Below are 23,866 nucleotides of genomic sequence, written 5' to 3' on the forward strand. Positions count from 1 at the left end.
TGCTATTTATAGGCTTGAGAGAGGATGACTTTTTGAGAATCTTAACCCACTGACAAATTCCATATTAAACTATGTTAGTGGACCTAATTGTGGTTTTTCTTCTTTGTGCTTGGTGTTATTGCCATATAATCTGTCAGAGTGCTTATGTTAATGTTGTTCTTTTATACTTTACCACTTCAATCTTTGATAAAGACCAAAACGAAAAAGCGCTCGCGCCGACTTTGACGATTTAATATACCATGGAACATCTCCACCAACTAAAACTGGACACTGGTTATTTTGGGTGCTTTATATGGAAGGAACATAGGATGGCCAATAATAAATACAAATCTACCATGGATTTAAATTGCGATAAAGATACATTGGGTTAGAGCACAATGGACAAATGATCTTGCACGTTGCTCTTAATTTTCCCTACTATGGAATTCATCTAACTTAAGTAAGAGAAGAGTCCTCCTCAATGATAAATTATGAAACTAGACACTTGTGAATATGTAGGATGGCCAACGATGAATGAGCTGTCATGTCAAATAAATCAGGCAAGACTTGGCCGAGTGAATCTAATTGCACTTTCATGCGAAGGTTTAGGAGTATAGTGGTTCAATTGAAAAGTTTAAGGACTCAATGAGTTTCCCTACTATAAGTTAGGGTTTTTTATGTGTGTGATCTGTTTTGATAAAGGTTTGAAATTATTGTTAGATTAAACACTCCTTGTAATAAGTGGGACATATCTAGAGGTTAAAGGATTCTGCATATAGATGAATCGTAATGAGCAAATTTGGGCTTCCCCACCGCAATCCACAGGCACCAAACGTTTATGGATTCGCTGTACTCTCCACTTAGAGGAGAAGAGTATAAAATGTTGACGGTTCGTGTCCGAGCTCATAAATTACCAAATGTCTCTGTCCTTTGTTGTTTGACCCTTCATTTTCTCGATGGTTGTCATCATTAAGCTTTTAAAAGTGGTTTAGAATGTGCACGCTTAGCCGCCAAAAAGGCATATAATATTATTTTGTTTGATTGCTAACAAAATAAGGATCGAGTGTCTTCGAGACACCGATCAAATATACTCAATATGGTTTCTTAATGAGCGTGTCCCTTGATTACGTTGACAACTTAGGGCATGTTTGGTAACTTTTCTAATTCTCAATTTTTCTATTTTTTGTTATCGGGAATAGAAAAACAACAGAAATTTACTTTCTAACATCAGTTAATTTTTTTGTTCTCTGAAACAGAAATTGTTCCCGAGAATAGGTTTGGAACAGAAATAAGAATTAAAAAAAAAAAAGTAGCTGCATTGTTCCCGAAAAACAAAAAGAGAAACAATATCAATTTAGAAAAATAAACTCAGTGTAACTTAATGCTCTTTTTTACAACCACAAGTTCACAGCCCTCGCCACCGGTCACCGTCACTGCCACAACTCTCCGGTCGCCGCCACCTTCACTAACATTTTTATAATTAAATAAAAAAGTTAGGAATAGAAATTTTTAGGGTCGTACCAAATGCATTTTTGTTCTTTTTCTATTTCGAGAATAAAAGTTTTGTGCAGTTACTAAACGCATTCTTCTGCTAAGAAACTGTTCTTGGGATCAGAATAAAAAATTAATTTCTGCCCAGAAATTGTCCCCCGGTAATTGAAATGTTACTAGACGACCTTAAAGAATTATGCTTCTACGTGCAGAATGAACTAGGAATACAGATGTCGGAAATTAAAAAGTGTAGAGAAAGTGAAATTGCAAACGAGATTTATAGAGATCTGACTTAGGTGTACCTACTTATATCTTTTAGCTCTACATCTCAAATAGGCCAGATTCCACTGGTTACATCAAGAGTACAAGCATCGCCTTGTTAAACATGTAGAACTTGCTGCCACACACGAAACCTGATTTCCTTCTTTAGCAACCCTGCCATAGCCTAGTAACTATTGAGCTTAGTCATTCTCACACCTTGTACACAGCACAACAGGTCTTCTCCTCAAAATATAAACCCCACCTCTGAGTGTTTTTTAAAGAGTCGCTTGCACACTTCATCTCTTACATATACAAATCCCTTCGCTTTTAGTACAACCACTTTTTTTGTGTGTTTACAAATGATTTATCATTCTTACTAACTCTTAGAGACAACACTCAAATGGGTAAGCACAGAAGACACTGACTCAAAACATCTCAAGAATACTCAATTTCTCTTATTTTAGCCCTTTTCAACTGTCTGACTTCTGGCCGAGCTTTCTCCATTTTATAGAGCGCCATTTCGAATGTTGCACTTGAATCAAGCATGCGTCATGTCATCTAATTCTCTATAAAATATCTCGGCAAAATTCCTTTAAAAAATGGCCCTCATTTCCTAAAAAATCCTCAACTTCAGGTCCGATTCTAAATCTGCCCTGAACTTTTTTTTGTCTTAGAAAAAATCCACAATTTTAGGTCAAGTCCCAAATCTACCTCAAACCTTTTTTTTTTTTTATCTTAGAGAAAAGCCCAAATTTAGGTTCAGCATGAAATCTGCCCTGAACTTTTTTTTCTCTAAAAAATACCATCAACTTTAGGTCCAGTCTCAAATCTGCCTCATATTGTATTTTGTCTAAAAAAATACGAACTTTCAATTTATTCTCAAGTCTAATCGGTTGTCTAGTCCCAACTTGACGTTGCGTTATCAAGTAAATAAAAAATCCACATCATCAAAGTGATGAGGCGATAAGTACGGACTGATATGGCATTTCCACGTGGATAACAAACACATTCCAATAAAAATTGTTGAAATTTGGAAAGAATAACAACGATTTTTGATACATAGCTAATGGAGGAAATTTTGATATTAAAGTAAAAACTAGCGATTTTTTCTTAGACAAAAAAAAAAGTTTGAGGTAGATTTCGGACTGCACCTAAAGTTTGGGGTTTTTTATGAAACTAAAAAAAGTTCGGGGTAGATTTCAGACTAAACTTAAAGTTTAGGGTTTTTTCTCAGACAAAAAAAAAAGTTCGGGATAGATTTGGGAGTAAACCTTAAGTTGGGGTGTTTTTAGATATTTAGGCCTAACATGTACAGAATCTTCTCTCAAACTTTAGACCAGAAAAAGCAATCTTCTCTCAAACTAGGCTGTTAATCAAATTTTCTATTGATGGCAAGTTTTCTTTTATTGATGGCAGGTTTGATCACGCCATCTCACCAATTTCTTGGACGAATTAGTCCATGATTTTTCGTGTAAATAATCTTGAAATATGGTCCTTTATTGTTATTAGTTGGGCCTCTGATTTGGAACCTCGAATGCTCTTTGAATCAGTATATGGAACACTGCCCAGCCATCAAGTCTGACTGTTTTGTCGAACCAAGATTATGCATTGAAGCCCTTCCTTTTGCAGATATACAGACTTTCTGAAATTTCTCTCAAATGCTTGTATATTCAGCACTGGAGTATCTACATGATTTAAATACGATCCTCAACACACTTATATGAACTCATTAATTTGGATTAAGTTTAGTTATAATCAATATCCTTTGGCATTTAGGTTCATCTTCTGCTTATTTCTGTCTGGCATTTTGCCATACTAGTGTGTTGTCTAAATTTCCTCATAGGATATAAGTCATGCTGAAAAGTGTTTTGAGGGCACTTATTATGCATACTCACTACTCAGTAAGGAAAGTTTTATTTACAACATATTGGTTAGACATATTACAAAGGTGTTATTATATTGAAAGATGCAATATTGCCTAGTTTGAATACTGAACTACTGCACAGTTTTATATTATACAAGAGTTTAGTTTCAATCATGTTGAATGCTTGATCTTGATCTTGTGGGCTTTAGAGCTTTCAAATAATATAATTGGTTAGTAATTATGTTCATTTTAATCCTAAAAAACTTAGTAAAGTTTGGAACATCTAGTGAGGGCCATAATTTTTTCTAAGATGAAGAACTCTCAATTATCAGAAATAGCTCTAGTTGTGTTAAACACATCTTGTGAGGCTCAGAGTCTCCAAATAACCTATTTCAGTAATAAGTGACCCTTCAGAAATTCTATAAGCAAAAGATGGACGCACTTTGTAATACTATTCAGTATTAGCAGTCTCTAGTTGCTCAAACAAGCTATGTTATAGAGATGGTGGCAATTTTTGATACGTTCCTAGGACTAGCTACTTGTCCTTTTCACATGGCCTCCCCTTCCGCTTTTGGCTTTCACTTTGAAGACCTAACATTAGACAACAAATTTTAAATAGGATCTGGAAACAACCGCCAACAGAGTGTAAAGTCACTCACCAACATCCACTTTAAGAAGACGTATTATTAAGATTAGTTAATTGCAAGCATGCGACATCTTTTATTACTGTCAGGTATGTCTTTCATGATTGCCAAAGACAGTTGATGAAGCTGCCATGGCTCCTTTTGGAAAGAATATGCTTGAAATTGTACCGAAGACGCAGAAAATCTCATTTTTTAAAAGGATTAATAGGATTCCCTTACATAAAAATATCAGCTGTTGTCCGGGTTAGTGAACTAGAGGAGATCCATTCGAGTCGTGCGTGCATGTTGTGGCTTTTTGAGTGTCTGATTTCCTAAGAAACTTTTCCGATGGATCCGCATATTCTTCTTGATAAAGTTGATCTATCTTAGACTCATGTAATGGCATTTAATGGAAAATCTAGACAAGATTGAGAATGCAAGAGATATGCTGTAAACCGTTGGCCTAATGCTACTTGTACTCTCGACCTGTCAAAACTACTGCGCACCAATGGTCCGACGTTAGAAAAGTATGTAAATGAGAGAAAAGTACCAAAAAAGACCTAAATCTATTGCATTGATATCAATTCAGTCCTAAACAATTTAATTGGATAAATTCAGTCTTAAACTTTTTTGCATTGGTACCAATTGAGTCTATCTAGCCAAAATTGACTGAAAATCGCTAATGTGGACTCCGGCCATCCTATATGGCACGACCCGAGCTAACGTTGACAAATTTTAATATTATTTTGAATTCTTTAATAATTTTTTTTCTTTTCTAGGCTTAAATTTTAGTTTTCTTGTTATTGGTCGGCAAGGGTTTTTTCATTGGTCGACAAAGGCCGCCGGCTAACCCTCCCCGGCCACTTGCAAGGGCCGGCGAAAGTCGCCGATCCAAGGCGAGGGCCATCGCGGCCCTCACGGACCTTGAGCGAGGGCCATTGCTGCCCTCCCCGGCCACTAGGCCGAGGGCCGCGATGCCCTTGCCCGGATTTGGGCTAGGCAAGGGCATCGTAGCGCTCGCCGGCCCCTAGCAAAGGCGTCACAGCCCTCGCCTAGTCTAGGCAAGGCAAGAACACCTAGATCGGCGGCCTCTCCTCTATCCGGCGGGGGTCGGGACACCGTCCCCGACCAAAAGCGAAGGCATCTTGGCCCACAGTCATGGCTGGTGAGGGTCGGCCAGCCCTTGCCAACCAACAGCAAAGCAAAAAATAAAAGTCCAAAAAAGAAAAAAAAGAAAAGAAAAGAAAAAAAATATTAAAAATTTAAAACATTATTAGAATAATATTAAAAATGTTCACATTAGCGCTGATCATGTGACATAGGACGGCCGATTTCCTTGTCAGCGATTTCCGATCAAATTGACTAGATGTACTCAATTGGTATTAATGCAAAAAGGTTTAGGATTGAATTGATTCAATTAAAATGTTTATGATTAAATTGGTACCAATACAATGGATTTTAGAACTTTTTTGGTACTTTTCCCATGTAAATGATACATATGTATAAGAACTATTGGAGCGCATGAAACATTAAGGGTGCGTATGGTAACGCTTCAAAAAAAGTGTTTCTGTTCCCAAAGTGTTCCCGGAACACTTTGGGAACAGAAATGCGTATGGTAAAAAAGTGTTCCCAAAGTGTTCCGGGAACACTTTTCAGAAACGGGAACACTTTTGAAGCATAAACGAGAAACAAAAAATACTTGTTTTTTTGTTCCCGGAACACTTTTTAGAAACACATTTGGAACATTTTTTAGAAACAATTGGGAACAATTTTGTTTTTGAACACACTTTTTTCTCTTTTATTCTTGCATGATGTTGACACTTGATTTTTGATCATTTTATTTTAAAAAATTAATTAAAAATATGAAAAATTTCATAAAATTACAAAATCAACCTTGGAAGTTTTGGCCTAGCCTTAGCAACCAATTTTGAACAAAAAATATTTTTTGTAATATTTGACATTTTGCAGATTTATTTTAATTATAAAAATAGCAGAAAATAAGGAAAAAATAGTATTTGTGGTCAGAAAAATGTGCAAAAATAGTCCATATTCTTATTTTAATTCCCTTTTCATTTTGGTCTCTTAAATTTAAAAAAATTCAGTTTGGGACCACATGCCTCTTGATCGAACATAATCCTAAATTGACTAAAAAATTTCATTTTAAATCATTTTAGCCAAAATTTTTACTTTTAGAGTCATGACATGAGATTTTGATACCTTGCATCTCATTTCAGTCCTCATGTTTGGAAAAATTGCACAATTGGACTCAAAGGACCTAAATGCACAAATATTTTTCATTTTAGATCCCGATTTCACTCAAAGTGCAATTAATATTTTTCTAGGGTCCCCGTTTAAAGGTAATCATATTTTTAACTACTTGAGAACATTTACGTGTAACTCATAATTGTAATTTTTCCTATCTAGAGAAAACATATTTGATGTTCTCGTTGTCTAATTTCAATTCGTCTTCTCTTTCAGTTTTTTTTTTTTTTTTTTATAGTTGATCTCGTCCATATCATCATTTGATAAATCGTGCATAAGTTACTTATACATATATTGGTCCAATTTGATTTAGTAAATTGAACAAATGCGATTTAATTTGATTTAGTAAGTTAAGAAGATAAATACATTTTAATTTTAATATATATATATATATATAGTCCCCTTAATTAAATGAAAAAAATTAGGAACAATTTTTTTGCAGTTACCAAACGCATTTCTTTTCTTCTTCTTTTTTGTTCCAGAACAGAAATTTTATGCAGTTACCAAACGTGTTTCTGTTCTTTTTTTATTCCGAGAACAGATTTTTTTTTTTGCAGTTACCAAATGCGTTTTTGTTCCCAAAAATCGTTGCTTGGGAACAAAACAGAAAAAAAATGTTTCTGTTCTAAAAGTTGTTCCGGGAACAGAAACGTTACGATACGCAGCCTAAATAACGTTAAACTAACCGTTTCAAAAAACATAGAGATAGGTCTGTTAGTAGTGCTCAACTAACCATCAAAACCAATTTGGTGATAAAAATTAATTTTTTTGAAAGAGGAAAATTACCAAAAAAGTCATAAACCTATTATAGTTATGCCAATTCAGTTTTAAATTTATTTTTGCCAATCTAAACCTTTTACAATTGTGCAAATTTAGTACATTTGGCCAACCGGCGCTTACGTGGATAAGTTTTAATAATATCTTAATATTTTTTGAATTTTTAATTACTTTTATTTATTTAATAATCTTTTTTTCTGATTTTTTTTTATTTTATTTTCTTTTCGTTAGGGCGGACAACAGTCCTCCAGTGGCCCTAAGAAAAGAAAATAAAAAGAAAATAAAATAAAAAGAAAGGAAAAAAATAAAATTAAATTAAAAATTCAAAAAATATTAAAAGATAATTAAAATTATCTACGTTAGTATCAACCGGCCAAATGGACTGAATTGGTATAATTGAAAACGCTTTAGGACTCAATTGGCAAAACAAAAAATTTAAGATTGAATTGGTACAATTACATTAGGTTGAAAACTTTTTTGGTAATTCTCCCGTCAAACAACATATATCCTCTAGAAGTCCTCAGATTATTGGAGAATTTGGCGGTACATCATTTGCATCTTGATGTGCAAAACAAATCCATTATGTAACCAGCTACTGATGTTTTTGATAAAAGTAAATGTTTGCAACAGTAGAAGGGCACTAAAGGGATAGTGCCATGGTCAACCAAATAACTTCCCAACCAACTACGGTTACCCAACGAACGGTTTATACGTGACAGCCGGAATTTGACCAAATCTCCAGCAATTGATAGCCATTGAGTGTCTTCTTCAACCCTTTTGCTTTGCAAGATCATGTATCCCCCTGTGGACCTTGGTACTATGATCACATGTTTGACTTCTCTCTCTACACGGATCCGGCCTTTCCAGGTCAGAATTAGGGTTTCTTGTTTTTCTTTTGCTCCATTGAAATTTTTTAATGTATTATGCAATGAGTGGATCTCTACTTAAGATGAGAGGGGGTCAACAAGAGCATAATAAAACTTCCAAACCAGCATGGAATATGTCATTGCATATGCCAAAGTTATAGACTTTGACAAATCCATCTTTCTTGCCAAATCGTCTTGTAGTCCTAGGAAAAGCAATTATCGCATTTATATTATGGCAGATGTTGGTGAGGAAAACATATACCTTTCGATTCCACTTCAATTGCACCATTCTTTAGCTTAATTAGGGAGTCACATCCGAAAATCCTTTCATGAGATATCTCTCCTTTCGTCAATGCATATGGGAAGTGGACTACCAGTCAATCAAGGACTATAATACACACTTGTTTGGTCGGGCAATAAAAGTCGGATACCTTCACTTAGGAAGATCACCAAGAGGACATATTGACTATTTCAAGCCAGTCAATATATTCTGTTGGATTCTTCTTTACTAAAAAAACTTAAGCTAATGAATTATGATCAACTATGATATAGTAACTGCTTTACCTTACACCACATCTCCAAACTAGGCTTTTGGCCTCAAGCATCCGCGTCCTTGTGCTCAGGCACCCGGTCCTTTGCCTAGGCATTCTCCACACAACTCGGGCCTTCGTGCCTGGGTGCTTTGTCGCCTAAAGGACACCTTGCCAAACTCCAACTCAAGGCCATCTATCTCTATGCTTCGATCCTCACTCGAGTCATTGCCAAAACTTGAGACACATTAAACAGAAATGATCATGCATTTTATCAAGTGAAAAGTGAGAAAAGTCCTGCATGTCTGGTGGGAAGAAATGAAAGGAGCTGGAAATAAAATGAAGGAATGGAATGGAAAGAGGAATCTATATTCATATTCCTATATTTGATTGTGATTGTTTCGCCAAAAAGCGATACAATTAAAAGAGTGATTGAACTGGAATCAACAAAGGTTATGGAATATAAATGGTTGCAAACGTAACTGTATTGAAGCGCAAGACCGGAAATTTAAAAGGTATGAAAATGATAATAGTGCAGGAATTTTAAGGTATTGGAAGAGTATATTTGTAGGAAACTCAATGATAAGAGTAAATATGAAAGAACAGATGTTCTGTCTAATTGATTATCTGGTTTTTAAAATGTTTACAAAATGGGTATTTAATATTTAATATCCACAATGCCTTAAAAAAATATTAATACCCATAATGAGCAGATATTTACAAATGTTTATGAATTTTGAATCCACAAATAACTGCCAAGTACCATATACAGTTATTATTAAGAAGTTACAAATTCTAGACTGCTTTGTTCATAAGTGACACTGCTTCAACGCTTAGAAATGTTTGCAATTGTTTGCTATTGATGTCTTGTCGATTTTCATCAAGTTGTCGACTGGTAAAAGCTTTTGTCGAGAATCTCTACACGGTTTGATGTCGATAAATCCATCGCTGAGTTATTGGTCATTTTTTTAATGTCAACAATAATAAAAGAGAACAATGTTGGATCTCACAAGGTATTAGAGTCAAGCATGCCCCTAAAAAGAAGTAAAAAAGAGAGAAAAAAAAAAGGCAAGGATGCAATGCGCTTGAGAAAGAGTCAATATGTGCTATTTTAGAGGAAAAGAATAGGCCCTCCTTCCTACAAGGAGATGGAATGTTCTTCCCTTTAAATCATTTAAGGATTCCATTAGATGTACCAAAATGGCCTAAAAGTTAAATGTAATAATCGAAAGTAATTTAGAATTAGAACTCTTGCTTTTCAATAGAGCAACTTTCTTCCGAAAAATATCCCAAAAATATGAGGAAAAGTTGCCAGAATAGTATCATGGAAGCACCTTCCACAATCATCTTGCAAAATCTAATATGTAGAGCAAATCTACAAGAAAAATCAAAGGTCAAGGGTCAAATGCACCACAACCATCAAATTTTCAAAAGGAAAACCCCACCACTCATCTTTGTCACAACAAAACCAAATTTGTATTATGTTTAGTCCTTCACAACCGGTGAAATGGACCAAATGATGAGCCCCCAAATTGATATTCACTTGCCCCTACCCTCCAATCAAAATGGAACTCAAATTTGTCCATCTAGCAAATTGATTTTTTTTTTTTTTTGCAATTTAAATACTAAAGAACCTTCCGTGGTTGGCTCCTGCATCGGCGGAAGCCCTCCCGACCGCCTGCCACTAACATTTTTATAATCCACAAAATTGGAGACAAAAACAATTTGATTTTGTTGATTTGTCATTCTAGTGCGCATGGAATTTCGGTGAAATTATGTATACTATAATAGAGTCGTCAAGGACTGGTTTGGTGGTGACCTTTTGACTCTTCAAGACAGAATTTCCAAGAGAATCTATCAGTTATTGACCGATTGTCCCACGTGTAGCATCCCCCGGACCCGCTGAAACTAAGATGGGAAAAGCATGGTTTTTCCCTTTCGAAGTACGAGCACAGAAGTCGAACTATCTGAAAATTCATGAGATACTCTGTAAATTTCACTAATCAGTTCAGTTCAGATCTTTAAGCTATATAGATGATCCTTATTCTAGAACAATTTGCTTGGTGCGATCTAATTGATAATCTCTGAATCCTGTGTCCCCAAAATCCCTTGACACCTAATCAACCATATCAACCCTGAAAGATTGAAAATTAACTAAAAATCAATTATGATTCAGGAAACACATAAACTTCATCTGTTTAGTATGAGGTATTCAAGCCCTTTTAACGATTTTGTCCATGGTGGTTGACTTTACTTATCATAAAGAGTTGGGGTAACATCCACCAAATACTAAGTTCATGCATTTTGCTGATAATATGGTGGCAAAATGTCCATGAGCGTCCATAATTGTCCTTTTCAAGAAGAATTGAAGAAGTGAAATTATAAGCATGGAGTTGATAGAATGGTTGGCACATACAAAATACATAGTAGCTAGTGGCAAATTCCTATGTTGCTCGGACATATTCAGAACCAAAAATAATAATGGTAATTATTATTATTATCATTGCAATTATTGTCAGTGTTATTATTGTTATTGTTATTATCGCTGTCGTTATCATCGTACATCATCATCATCAAGTTGTTGTTGTTTCATATGTGTTGCCAGTGAGAAACTCTATAGCAAACATAGTTAGTGCACAATTCCAGGTAAAAGCCAGAACATGAAGATTTGTGCAGAGGCAGGAGCAGTTATTGCTGTTTTAAATTCCTGTAGTGTATGGTGAATAAGCAGTTATCTGTAAGCAGGTGTAAGTTGTAGAAGAAGGGGAAGAAAGACACACAGACAACATATGAGACGTGGCTTTTCCTGCAATTTATGTCCAAACTCGAGTGGTGACTCCTTTCTCGATCGTCAATCGTCTTTTCACGGTGATCACTCTTGTCTGTTTCGTGTTATTGGGAAGAGTTAGAGCAGTCAAATTGGGATTCTAGTACCTACCGACTATCTCTGAGGGGCAATGGCTGTTTTTCGGTTATTTGTCTTTCCTCTAGGTTGAAATTCATCAAGAGTTCCATCGTGTAAAGGAAGAAACATCAAATATGGTTGTCTGTTTTATGCCCCAGTTCACTGATTAGAATGCTGAAATGTCTCGCGAATATAAATGGAGATCATGGGGGTAAAAAGAAAATTAAACCGCGAAGCCGTTGTTCCCCTGTCAATTAGAATTATTTTTTCTTATTTTGTTCCCTGAGTGAGTTTTAGAAAATCAGAATGTGTTTGTCCTTGAAATTTTGAAATATGTTCAACTTAATCCATGAATTATAAGAAAATTTTCAAAGTCATCCCTAAACTTGAATTAATGGAATGACTAAGTTGACCATATTCCTATAATTGAGGGACTAAGCTGAATATGTTTCAAAAGTTAAGGGACTATGGCTGTGTTTGGGAACCACTTTCCCAAGTAGCTTTAGACACCCAAAGCCCTTTGGGCCAAGGATCGAGTGTTTGGTAAAATTTTTGAAAATATCTTTGGCTCAAAGTGAGCCTTCACAAGGCTGAAAGCCCAAGGCAGCTTAAAGGCTGCCTTGGCATTTCAGCATTTTCGGCAAGCAATAGTACCGGGTAAGTAAAAAATATTCTTCCGAAACTATCCTCATCTATTTTTTGATTTTCCGGTCTTGGCCTTGTCTATCACTGTTCATCGTCTTCTTCACTTACACCTTGGTTGGAGTGGTCGTGAGGGGACGACGACCGACCGAGGGGGGCCGGCGTTGTCGTGCAACCCAGCAACCTCGCCCGGGCTTGTACGACCGCCATGAGGGGCCACGCGACCCAAGCGAGGGCCGGTCGCCCGGCCGCCGCGAAACCCAAGCAAGGCGGCCCTCATCCCGGGTCCTCGGCGCAAAAGGAGCTTCTGAGGTGGGTTCTGGTTTAGATGTCAATTCCGAGATGGAGAAATCGAGGAAGCTGAAATTGAGCGATCAGCTGGTGGCTTTGCGAATGAAGATGGGGAAGGTGAGAAATCGAAAATGAAGGAAAAGGAGAAAAGGAAAAAAAGGAAGAGAGATGAGCTTGAGAGGGTTTATGAGTCTAAGAAGTATGGGGAAGCAGAAGAGGAAGAAGCAAATGGTCAAGTGGGAGAGAAACTTGCGGGGAAGAAGAGGAAGAAAGCAAATGACCCGGCTGATGGGATGGCTTCAAAAGAAGGCTACGACGATGAGAGCAAGCTGTTGCGAATTGTATTTGTTGGGAATTTGCTTCTGAAAATAAAAACGAAAGCTTTGGTGAAGGAGTTTAGCAAGTTTGGAGAGGTAGAATCGGCGAGGATTTGGTCGCTGGCGCGAAACCCGGGCGAGGTGCCCGTTTTCGATGGTCGGATCCGGGTCGCCGACACGAAACCCGGGCGAGGCGGCCCCTCGCGATGGTCGGATCTAGGTTCTCGGCGCAGATCGGGGGGGTCGACGCAAAACCCGGGCGAGGCAGCCGGAGCATTGGAAGGAGAGGGCGTTGTTAGGGGCGGCAAAAATGGTGGACTTGACGTCATGGGAGGCGAAGAGGCGAGCAACGTCAATCATGGGCTTGCGAGGTCGACTAGGTGGCGGCGGCGGCGGCGAAGTCGATCCCGGCCATGGCCGGACGAGGTTCGGCCTCGCCGGCCGTTCCCCGGGTCGATCATTGGACCGACCGGAGGTAGGGGAGGGGTTGGGGAAGAAAAAGAAAAAGAAAAAGAAAAAGAAAAGAAACAAATAAAAATTATTTAAAAAAAATACTAAAATACTCAGCCAAAGGTATTTGCCAATTTATGTTTACCAAACAGCATTTTCCCAAACTTTCTTTTCAAGGCACTTTTTATTTATAGTTTACCAAACAGCTTTTGCATTTCACCAAATTCTTTCGGATCAAAGGTATTTGTATTTTTCCAAAGGCTTTCCCCAAAAGCTTTTCCAAACGCAGCCTATGTTTGGAAAGACTTTTGGGGAAAACCTTTGGAAAAATGCAAAGGCCTTTGGACTAAAGGAATTTGGTGAAATGCAATGACTGTTTGGTAAACCGTAATTGGAAAATGCCTTGAAATGCAGCTTTGAGAAAATGCTGTTTGGTAAATATAAATTCGAAAAGCCTTGATCACTTTTAATTTTTAAATGCAACTTGTTTAAATACAACAATCCCTTGAGTCTCTCTCCCTCCCCCTTGCCTCGAATCGACGGCTACAAATGGCGATTCTCTTCATCCGATGCTCCACGTTGCACCTCACTGTGAATTCCTGATTTTTTTTCCATTTGCCATTAAATGAGGGTTCCCTTTCGATAAAACACCCTTCCCATTTGCCGTAAATTCCTTTTCCCTTTGCGCGGAGAGAGAGAGAGAGAGAGAGAGAGAGAGAGAGAGAGAGAGAGAGAGAGAGAGAGAGAGAGAGAGAGAGAGGGGGGGTTCTTCTCCATTTTCCTTGTCAATTTTCTTGGGAAAGAAGAAGAGCACAGCTTAATCATGGCGAAAGGCCCTGGTCTCTACTCCAACATTAGCAAAAAAGAGGCTCGTTTTCGACCCCAAAGCCGTGGCCGGGCGAGGGTCGACATCGCATGAGGTCGTTGCCCGGATCCGGGGGGGTGTTGGAGAAGACGGAGTGGCGGACGACGACAAAGGCGGCATCGAGATCTTCGGCATGGATGAGGGACTAGGCGCGATTGTGGAGGTTGAGGGGAGGGCCGATGAGGGCGGAGGTGGAGTCGGGGAGGCGGGCGGCATTGGTATCGCGAGGTGGGGGGGTTTTGTTGCTGCAGAGAGTGTGTGGAAGGAAGAAGAAAAATAAAGGGGTAAACATGGAATTATGATTAATAAGTGAGGGTAATATTGAAAATTCAAAAAAATCATTAATGGACACTGTTACTTGCCGAGAATGCTGCAAAGCCAAGGCAACCTTGAAGCTGCCTTGGGCTTTTAGCCTTTGGAAGGCTCACTTTCAGCCAAGGATGGCTGGAAATTTTTTGCCAAACACTTAAATTTTGGCCCAAGGGACTTTGGGTGTATAAAGCCCCTTGGGAAAGCAGTTCCCAAATACATATTGGATCAAAGTTCGGAGACCATATTGGTCAAATCAAAAGTTTAGATAATATATTGCATATTGGGACAAAGTTTAAGGATTATTTGAGTCCTTTTCCCTTCTACTTGTAGCGAGTAGCTAATTGCCATTTCAAGAGTGCATTTGGTTCAGCTTTCTTAAGGAGCTTTGAGCCTCTAAAGCTCCTTGGGGAAAATTTGAGGCATTTGACAAGTGTTTTTGGGATCCCATTGGCCAAATGCTAGCAGCGGGAAAGCAGAAAGCCCGGGTTTTCAGCATTTTCGGAATGCCATTGTGAGGGTTTAATGATTTTTTTTCCTTTTCAATATTGCCCTCACAAATAATTGTGTATTCCACGTTTGCCCTAAAAAAAATACTGTCCATCTTCTTCCTTGTGCTTGCTGGTTGGTTGTTGAGGGCGAGGTCGAGGTTGCCCGTCTGTGAGGTCGTAATCAAGGGCTGTGCTTGCCGTCGAGACGCTGTCTTCACCGGAGCTGCTGTGGGTCGAGGTCGAAGTTGAGGGTTGAGTGACCCAGATATGGCCCTTCGACCTCGGCGTCGCCCCACCTGGCGATAAGAAAGTGGTGGTGACTGGTGCGGGTCTTGTGCGCTCTGTTTGTCGTCCCAAGATAGCCTCCATGATGCCATTTTTCTTGCGCTTGTACTCAATCGGAGATGGAGGGGTCATGCCAAAAGAGGAGCGATAAAAGATGTAGACACGTGTCTTCGGTTGCTTCGCCATCTGGAGGCCTCGCCTGGCCGACGGTCGCCACTGGCTGTCCACGATGCTTGCCTGGCCAACAATCGCTTCTGGCCGCCTCCGTGCCTTCTCTGCCGATGCTTGCTACGTCTGCTAGTTTTCTTTTTTTTTTTAACTTTTTTTTCTTTTCATTGCAAAGTTGCTTTGCAAAATATACACAAAAATGAGTTATTCAAACAACCATTACTTTCACCAAATACACCTTCACTCAAAACCCCTTGTGAAAATGGCTTTGCGTTCCCCCAAATCCAAACATAGTAATTACTTTAAGTAAAACATTAAGAGCCCGATATCGTCAACATCACCCACGCAAACCATTCCCAAAGCCATTACTTCAAGTTGCATATCTTGAAAGACACAATAACAACAAGAAGGTATTGACGCTCGACCGATCAAATCACTCACAAAAGCCTAATAGGGATTGGCCAAGTATTCAAAATAATTGGAACCTTGCACCTCTAGAGCGAGCGATTGAGAGATCCAGTTCTCATTCAACACCACACAGAGTAAGATTTCTGAGGTTTGCTAGAATCGAGCAAAGTCGACCAACTCCATACAATTGTGCGAAGAAAAGTAAAAACCCAAGTAATGTGATAAGAATTGGCTTGGTCAATTGTTTTGAGATGCATGTACGAGTTATGATAAAAAAAAAATCCACATTAAAAAATCGGTATGGCGTGAAGCAGTTCATATATCCAAATTGATCCATAACTCATTTACTTAAGCTGGCCCATAATTCATTAATAAGGGCACAAAGATCTATCGGAAGACTCCTAATCATGGACATTGTCTTTGCCACACATATATTGAAACAGGGCCTGTATTTTCATTTCCTCTAGGCATTGCCTCCGTCGGGAAAAATTATCTGGAAAGTTCTAAACATTTTCACAAGGATGTGAACAAATTTTAAAGATATGTTATTTTTTAAATTTTTTTATCTTTTATCTTTCCTTTTTGATTTATTCTTTTGTTTTCCTTCTTTACTTTATTATTGTTATATTTTTCCTCCTTTTTTTCTTTGTTTTTTCCTTCTGTTGGCCTAACCTTCACTGGCCTCATGCGAGCGCTGCCCTCATTGATCGATGATGGCTGGTGGAGGGAAGAAGAACAAAAGAAAAAAGTAAAGAAGAAAAACAAAAGAAAATAAAAATATTAAAAATATTAAAAATATTAAAAATTATCGTCGTTAGCATTGCCCTTGCCAAGTAGGATGGTTGACATCCACGTCGGCAATTTCAGTCAAAATTGATCAAATGGACTCAATTGAAAAAATGTGAAAAGGTTTAGGACTCAGTTGACAAAATTAAAAAGTTTAGGACTGAATTGGCAAAAATACAATATATTTAATATTTTTTGGACAATTTTCCTGTCTCCAATGCAACTTATAAATTATAAAGTTCTAGAGCTATCAATCTTTTTAACACAATACTTTTTTTAAACAGGTACTTAAAAATGTCTGGTTAAGTTTAATCATGTCCGAATCATATTATATATTAACAATAAACATGTCTAATCAAAATTGAGGAGTTAGTCGTGCTAAAGTGGCACATTTAGATGCGAAGTAGATATGAGACATCATTTCAATACGTCAATCGTACCACATCATATAATTTATTATATAAACATGTCGTATGCGGATCATATAGGTCGGCCTGTCAAACAAGTGGATTTGGTCGGGGTCTGAGTTGGGTCATAATTGGTGACCAATTTAACCCATTATTATCCATTTATTTACAATGAGAATTTCTCAACACATACCCAAGTCGTCTCAGGATTCATTATTAGCATTTCTTCAGTATTTGCAGGTTTAAATCTGGAACATGATCACAGGAAATCACAGTATCTCGAATCATTTAACAACATGCCCTGGACTTTTGAATGAGCAACACAAGCATCCCTGAAACATGCAGCAAGTTCCGTGTACTTTGTTTGAAGATTTGATCATTGTAGACAAACGCTAATGAAGACAACACTCATAAAACTCAGAACAAATCACAAAAACTTAAAAGGATCGCCAAACGTAGCACAAAAACTTCACACTGCTTCGCATGCAAGTATCGCGCCAACTTCCTTCAGTTTTCCTTCTTCCAGGAGCCTGAATGTCGGAACTCAAAAGAAATTTCCAAATCAACCGATACTCCGGAAACGTAAGAACAGACGAACCCAAAACAACCCCCGTGACCACAAAACATCCACCCGCGAAATCCCTGATGTTTCCTACTCTGTCTTTCGGGTTCTTTGATAAAGCTCGATCCCCTCGGGAGGTCCGCAGAACAAACACACTGATCACAAGGGACGAAGTGATCCGAGCTCAAAGCTGAATGGGGGAGGCTCCAATCAGTCTCTCAGCAAAGGCCAAGATCGAATCCTCCGGGGGAGATTCGACGAAGGGCAACAGCCAAGGAACACGAGCTATATAGGAAGCAAGCCAACAAAGTTCAAGAGACAAGAGAATCGGGAACCCCAGGTTTTTAGGGTCGAAGTGAAGAGAAGACTAAGTGGGTTGTAAATGGATTCATATCATACCAAATGCATCAATGGAAGACCTCTTGTGCAACTTCGTCTCGAACTGAAATTCATTCTCACTGTTAGTGTCGCTAGTTTTATTATCTTATAACGATGCTATGATTGCAACTTAATAGAAGCCTACCGTACGTAGATTTCATCAATGTAATAAGGCTTACATTATTTCAAACACTAACATTAGACAGACGTCATAATTCACAGGTTCCTTCTCAAAATATCGCAAACAAATCGAAAGGGCAAGGAAATAGAGAAGCCATAAAATCAAACCACTGTTGGTGTTTAATCCCCAACTTCATTCTCAATCTCAACCTCATTACAACCTCATTTCAATTTCGTTTCCGTACATGTACACGGCATTTGTTACAACGACAGTGTAAGGATCAGCAAAGCGTTGATCCCTCTTGCTAGGATTAGCACTGTGTTGACCCCTCTTGCTAGGATCAACAAGGTGTTGATTTGAAAAGAAAAGAAAAGATAACAAGAGTCGTACCATTCTCATCCAAAATTTCAGCAGATCTGCAAGCGAGGTCAGCCCAAGGAAAGTATCGAAGGAGCCGAAATTTGGTTGTTGCACTGTACCGTTGCAGCCGTTCAAATTTCGGGACATCTGCATCAGTGTGTGTTAGCTTCTGCAGTAACAACTATTTGAGAGACCCTGACTGCGTATCTACACAGAGCACACTATCATATAAGTTAGAAGTTTGCTTCTGCAGTAACAACTATTTGAGAGACCTTGACTGCGTATCTACACAGAGCACACTATTATACAAGTTAGAAGTTTCCTAGGCTCAGTCATCGTCATGGAGGAAGCTCTCGTAAACCGTTCCGCTGAGTGCTAGGGTGACTTTGTCCCAGTTACTAATCAAGTCAGATACCGGCCCTCTGTGTATCTTAACCTGACGGCTTGTGAGTTCCATCACCGGCAGATAAAGGAATTCTTGAACATCTTTCAGTTTCTGTGCAAGAAGTAAAAAGCAAGCAAAGAAAATACGTAAAGGCGAGAACGCACATCTTATCCGTGCAAGTCAAATTTTGCTATATGATCAACTTCACAGGGAGCATCCGCAAAATAATCGACGGGAAACCGATCAATGAGCGCTACTTACAGTTCGATCTTTTATGAGATCCTCATAATACAGAACAATGTGTCTTGTGGTGTTATAAAATGCTAAAGCCTTAGCAACTGTTGCTTCCACTTCCTTCAGATCATCTATCAACGATGTGGAATTAATTGTCGGCTTGTAACTTGAAAGTGTATCAGCCTGTAAAATGTTACCAGATTACAATAGGAATACACAAAGGCAGAGAGAGAGAGAGAGAGAGAGAGGGAGGGAGGGAAGGAGGGAGGGAAACCTCTTCTGGTGAATGCACATGAGATTTGTGAATCCCATTGAGTAATTTGGCGTACCGATCATAAGAATTAGCAAGCACCGAAACCATGCGACGTAGAAGATTTCTTCTGAAGAGAAATACTACAGACACTCTCCTACGGTTCAAATACTCTAGAATTTCTTTGTGGTGTTCCATCAATCCCTGCATCAATAACAAAAGGGGGATAATTCATTGAAGCAAACATGGGAGGACAACTCTTACAAAAAAAAAAAACATGGGAGGACAACAAAAACTAATATACTTCATAGGCCTGGATATATACTCTGTATGCAGAAAAAAGACAAAGTTAAAGACCTTGATGATGGTGAAGACAGCATCAGAAGCTTTTGCTCGAAATGTCATTTTTATTCCTACTACATAAATACTAATACTGAAAACCAAAAACAATCTACTCTATTATTAATTCATTTTTGAATTGAATACGCAGTTCGCGAGAATCTCTTCATTGAAAACATCTGATTATAAATGTGCGTAACATTAGAGAACCTGATACAACAAGGTCAAAGAAGATAAGTGGAAAGAGCATAGCTCATGGTGATACGGTTGAAGGGAAAAGTTTCTCTTGAAAGAGTCTAATGCTTTCTTTCCTGCTAAACAGAGGACCAGAAACCATGTCCACCTCCTCCCCGAGGATCCAGCCAAAATAACAGCCCAAAGGAAAATGAAATAAATGAAAGAAGTTTGGTACAGGTTTAGACTCTGTAAGTATCGCTGCCTGTAAGTTACATAAATTTTCTTAGTAATTTAATAGCCTTATCTGTGAAACGGGTAAAAGTATTGGCCAAAAAAAAAACTATACAAAAACTTCATGAATTGATTCAAGTTAAGCTGACAAACCATTCAAGAGTTGCTTATATGTACATATAAAATTTATAACCATATGAAAAATTCAAATACAGAGCGAGCACGCCGCTAACTTGCAAACGTTAGAAGCCATATCTACTAAAACCAAAGTGAAAATATATATTTGGCTTCATTCCTAATTATTTCATGCCTAGTATCGAGGAATGGAACACAAATTAAAGTGAGATACAGGTATCAATTCTTTTTCAATGCAATGCACATTTCTCCCAGGACAACCATATAATTATATGACTCTTCCCTGTAGTTTGCTTATAGGACATTTTGTTGGCTTTTTAAACACTTACCCTAACCTCTGTTCCAGAACATAATTTTGCAGTTAAATTCACGATCAGAATATTTACCCGCATATGTATGTGATTCTTTCATTTAAGTCAACGAAACCAATCTCAGCCAACCTTACCAAAATCCCTTTTACAAGTAGTAAAACCTCAACAATTCTCCAATCTGACTGGGACTTTAATTTCAATACTGACTATTCTATGCATAGCAAGATATGCTTTGAGTGGTAATTAAGCAGATTCTACAATGGCCTACCTGAAAAGTAGGATTGTGAAGAGCAAGAATATCAAAGAATAAAGAGCCCTCACTTTTAGAGGATATCAAGACAACTTCATTTTAGCCCTTCAAACGACACAATAAATTTAACAATCGATCCAATGGATCCTCCATCAAGGCATCATGTCAGCAAGAATACTGCATCCAGTCAATTTTAAAATTCAATCAAATAGCAAGCTTGCAAATGTTTCAACTAAAACAGATTGGATTTTTCAATCTCATTCAATCGTTTCTTCTTGAGATGATGTGGCAGCCGCTAGAGGGTAAACCGAAGATACAAAATTGACTCCATAAACTCAGAGGATCTCTAACACACATGAATTATTTTCAACATGAAGAATAATATACCTGATTAAGCATCCATTTGAAGCCAACTGCAGCAGAACACTCGTTCTTGGAAGCACTGCTGAACCAGTCTAAGTTGTAGACTCTATCCAGCGTTTGTATGATAGAAGAAATATTTTTCCTCCTATCTCTAACAAAGAATATCTCCCCGTTAGAACTAACATTGACATGACTATTCAAAAGAGTCTCAAACCACCCACTCCCGGATCTCTGCATCGATATGATCGTGAAGAATCTCACTGGATTATGTGAACACTCGAGCCTGTTTATATTAAAGAGAAGAAAATCAGGTGAACACTCTGAAAGCTTATTGTCCAATACCAGCAAATGATTCTCATTTACCTGCTAAAAGTTTGAGGTCTCGGGTAATGCATTGAGGAGATATTGGATTCTTCCATATTGCCATTACAACAGGGCCCCTCAATAATCTGAATGTTCTGAAATCTAGTCTTAGACTGATAGCTTATCTGCCTGATGCAAATTGAGCAGATATATAGTCCACACATCACCGCAAATAACAATACTATCGTCCTATACAATAAACGAGAAGATTTCTTGGGGGGCTTTATGATAGATGTATCCTGCCATTCACATAGAGAAAGGAAGAGTAAATTCATGTCAACGACCCAAAAAATGAAGAATTAAAAAGAAACAAGATGCTGAATTGATGTGACAAATATGGTTGTAAATCTGCTTCAAGCTTGGTTTACTGAGCCCAACACCGAACTTCATATTGAAGAACAAAAAAGAACCCAAAACACTCCATGTCAAATCGAATACTAAGTTTAAAAATCAACGTTCAAATGTATAAAGCTAATTATATGCGCAGTCATCCCAATCGACCACTCGTTGCTGCTTCAGCAACCCCTCCCCCTAAAATCTGCTTCAAGCTTGGTTTACTGAGCCCAACACCGAACTTCATATTGAAGAACAAAAAAGAACCCAAAACACTCCATGTCAAATCGAATACTAAGTTTAAAAATCAACGTTCAAATGTATAAAGCTAATTATATGCGCAGTCATCCCAATCGACCACTCGTTGCTGCTTCAGCAACCCCCTCCCCTAAAAAAACCAAAAAAAAAATCAGTCATACTGACAAACACATAAAAAGGCAAATCTTTTTTCCCTGCTCAAATGCGATAATCCTTCGGAAGGAAAAAGCCCATTGTCCTGAAAATCACAAGCATGATGAAACTCAAAGAAAAAGCACAGAAGGAAGACCCTTTTGCTTATTTAACCAGAAAAGACGTGCTTTTCTACAGCAAAGAAGAAGAAGAAGAAGAAGCAGAAGCAGAAGCAGAAGAAGCAGCAGCAGCAGCAGCAGAGAGAAAAACGAAAACAAACAAGAAAGGAAGAAACCCACCTTGCCCAAGAAAACCATTGCTTCAGCCATTGCGATTCCTCCGGAACGGAGGGAGAGCAAATCGCGGGTCGAGCTCAGATTTATCCTCTGCAAGCCCCCCCTTCTGCGTGCTCTCAGCTAAATAGTCCTCTCGAGCGTCGGAGAGAGAGAGGGAGAGAGAGCAAAGGAGGCAAAGGTAAAGTTTCAATACATGGGTGCCTCGTGGAAATCAAATTCAAAGCCAGCAGAGAGAGAGAGAGAGAGAGAGAGAGCAAAGGAGTCTGCTTGGTGGGTCTGCAATGCATCCACCGAGCAAATCATATTCAATAGCGATTTAACTTTTCTCGATTTGTTAATCTGACTTACTAATTTTGCGTGCACCAAAGAGAAAACTGTTGTCCGAAGGCGACGGATGCGACGCCGTACGTTGATCTACTCGCCACTAATCTCGCCTGCAGGAAGCCCGATCCCCATTGGAACTCTCGACCAAGCTTCTCATAATTCAAAGCTCTGCACCTTCCAAAACTTTGACTTTGGTTTGGTTCCAAATGATTATAGAAAGGCATCAATATCCCTCCACACAAATCCCCCCATCACCGTTAATCTTAATATTTAGTATATTCATGCTTTTAAAAGTAGTCATCTAAATCAATGATGAGAAAAGTGGCTTTCTTGAAAAGAACATTTAAAGTGTACTTAATATGAGGATCCATAAAAAAAGATTACATTAACGAGTCTCTAGGGAAATTCATTGAGAATTTTTAACTACGGATAATATTGAAAAGTAGTATGATTAAAACTGTAAATCTTTCTTATTTGATTATAGGAAAAATTTCAAATAAAGATTTGAAGTGGACCTTATTTCAAATAAATGCATGAAATGTCATCGTTGTTTCAAAGAGACCAAAGACATTTTTTTCTTTCCCCCCTTTTTTTTTTATTTTTTTCCCTTTCTTGTTTTTCTTTTTTCCTTTTTTTTCCTAGCTTCTCTTGGTTGACCACCGAAGAGGGCTCCGCTGAGCATGAAGTGTCATTGTTGTTTCAAAGAGACCAAAGACATTTTTGACATTCCCCTTTTTTTTCCTTTTTTTTTCCTTTCTTGTTTTTCTTTTTCCCTTTTTTTCCCTAGCTTCTCTTGGCTGGCCACCGAAGAGGGCCGGGCGAGGCCGCCCTCGTTTAAGTAGGCCTTGTTTAGCCCGAGTGATGCCTTTGACAGCCTCAAGGGAGGCCTTGCCCGACCCTCGCCGGTGACCGGCCATCGGCAAGAAGCTTGGGCGAAAAAGAAGGAAAAAAGAAGAAAAGGAAAAAAGAGAAAAAAAGAAAGAAAAAAGAAAAAATGACGAAAATGTTATTGATCAAATCATATTTTTAAAACAATGAATGCACTTCAATCCTTTATTTGAAATAAGATCTACGTTAGGTCCTTATT

General features: G+C 38.3%; 1 protein-coding gene across 1 annotated transcript; it reads right to left on the bottom strand.

Moving 5' to 3' along the window:
• Nucleotides 1–18,194: 18,194 nt before the first annotated feature.
• LOC115740267 lies at nucleotides 18,195–22,955 on the bottom strand. The gene is made up of 8 exons (XM_030673750.2): nucleotides 22,804–22,955; nucleotides 22,459–22,731; nucleotides 21,437–21,675; nucleotides 21,098–21,356; nucleotides 19,292–19,471; nucleotides 19,045–19,200; nucleotides 18,710–18,894; nucleotides 18,195–18,631 (listed from the first exon to the last, which is right to left on the bottom strand). Exons 2-7 carry the CDS (start codon nucleotides 22,486–22,488, stop codon nucleotides 18,727–18,729), a joined length of 1,032 nt encoding a protein of 343 aa, XP_030529610.2. The 5' UTR covers nucleotides 22,489–22,731; nucleotides 22,804–22,955; the 3' UTR covers nucleotides 18,195–18,631; nucleotides 18,710–18,726.
• Nucleotides 22,956–23,866: the final 911 nt, after the last annotated feature.

The sequence above is a fragment of the Rhodamnia argentea genome, chromosome 1, assembly GCF_020921035.1.
Source record: "Rhodamnia argentea isolate NSW1041297 chromosome 1, ASM2092103v1, whole genome shotgun sequence".
Taxonomy (NCBI): Eukaryota; Viridiplantae; Streptophyta; class Magnoliopsida; order Myrtales; family Myrtaceae; genus Rhodamnia; species Rhodamnia argentea.

Excerpts from the sequence above, each read along its gene's own strand:
- LOC115740267 (XM_030673750.2), bottom strand. The coding sequence starts at position 22,488 with ATGGCTGAAGCAATGGTTTTCTTGGGCAAG. Across the intron at positions 21,357-21,436 it reads AGACCTCAAACTTTTAGCAG|GCTCGAGTGTTCACATAATC; the intron begins GTAAATGAGAAT and ends TAATATAAACAG. Across the intron at positions 19,201-19,291 it reads ATGTGCATTCACCAGAAGAG|GCTGATACACTTTCAAGTTA; the intron begins GTTTCCCTCCCT and ends AACATTTTACAG.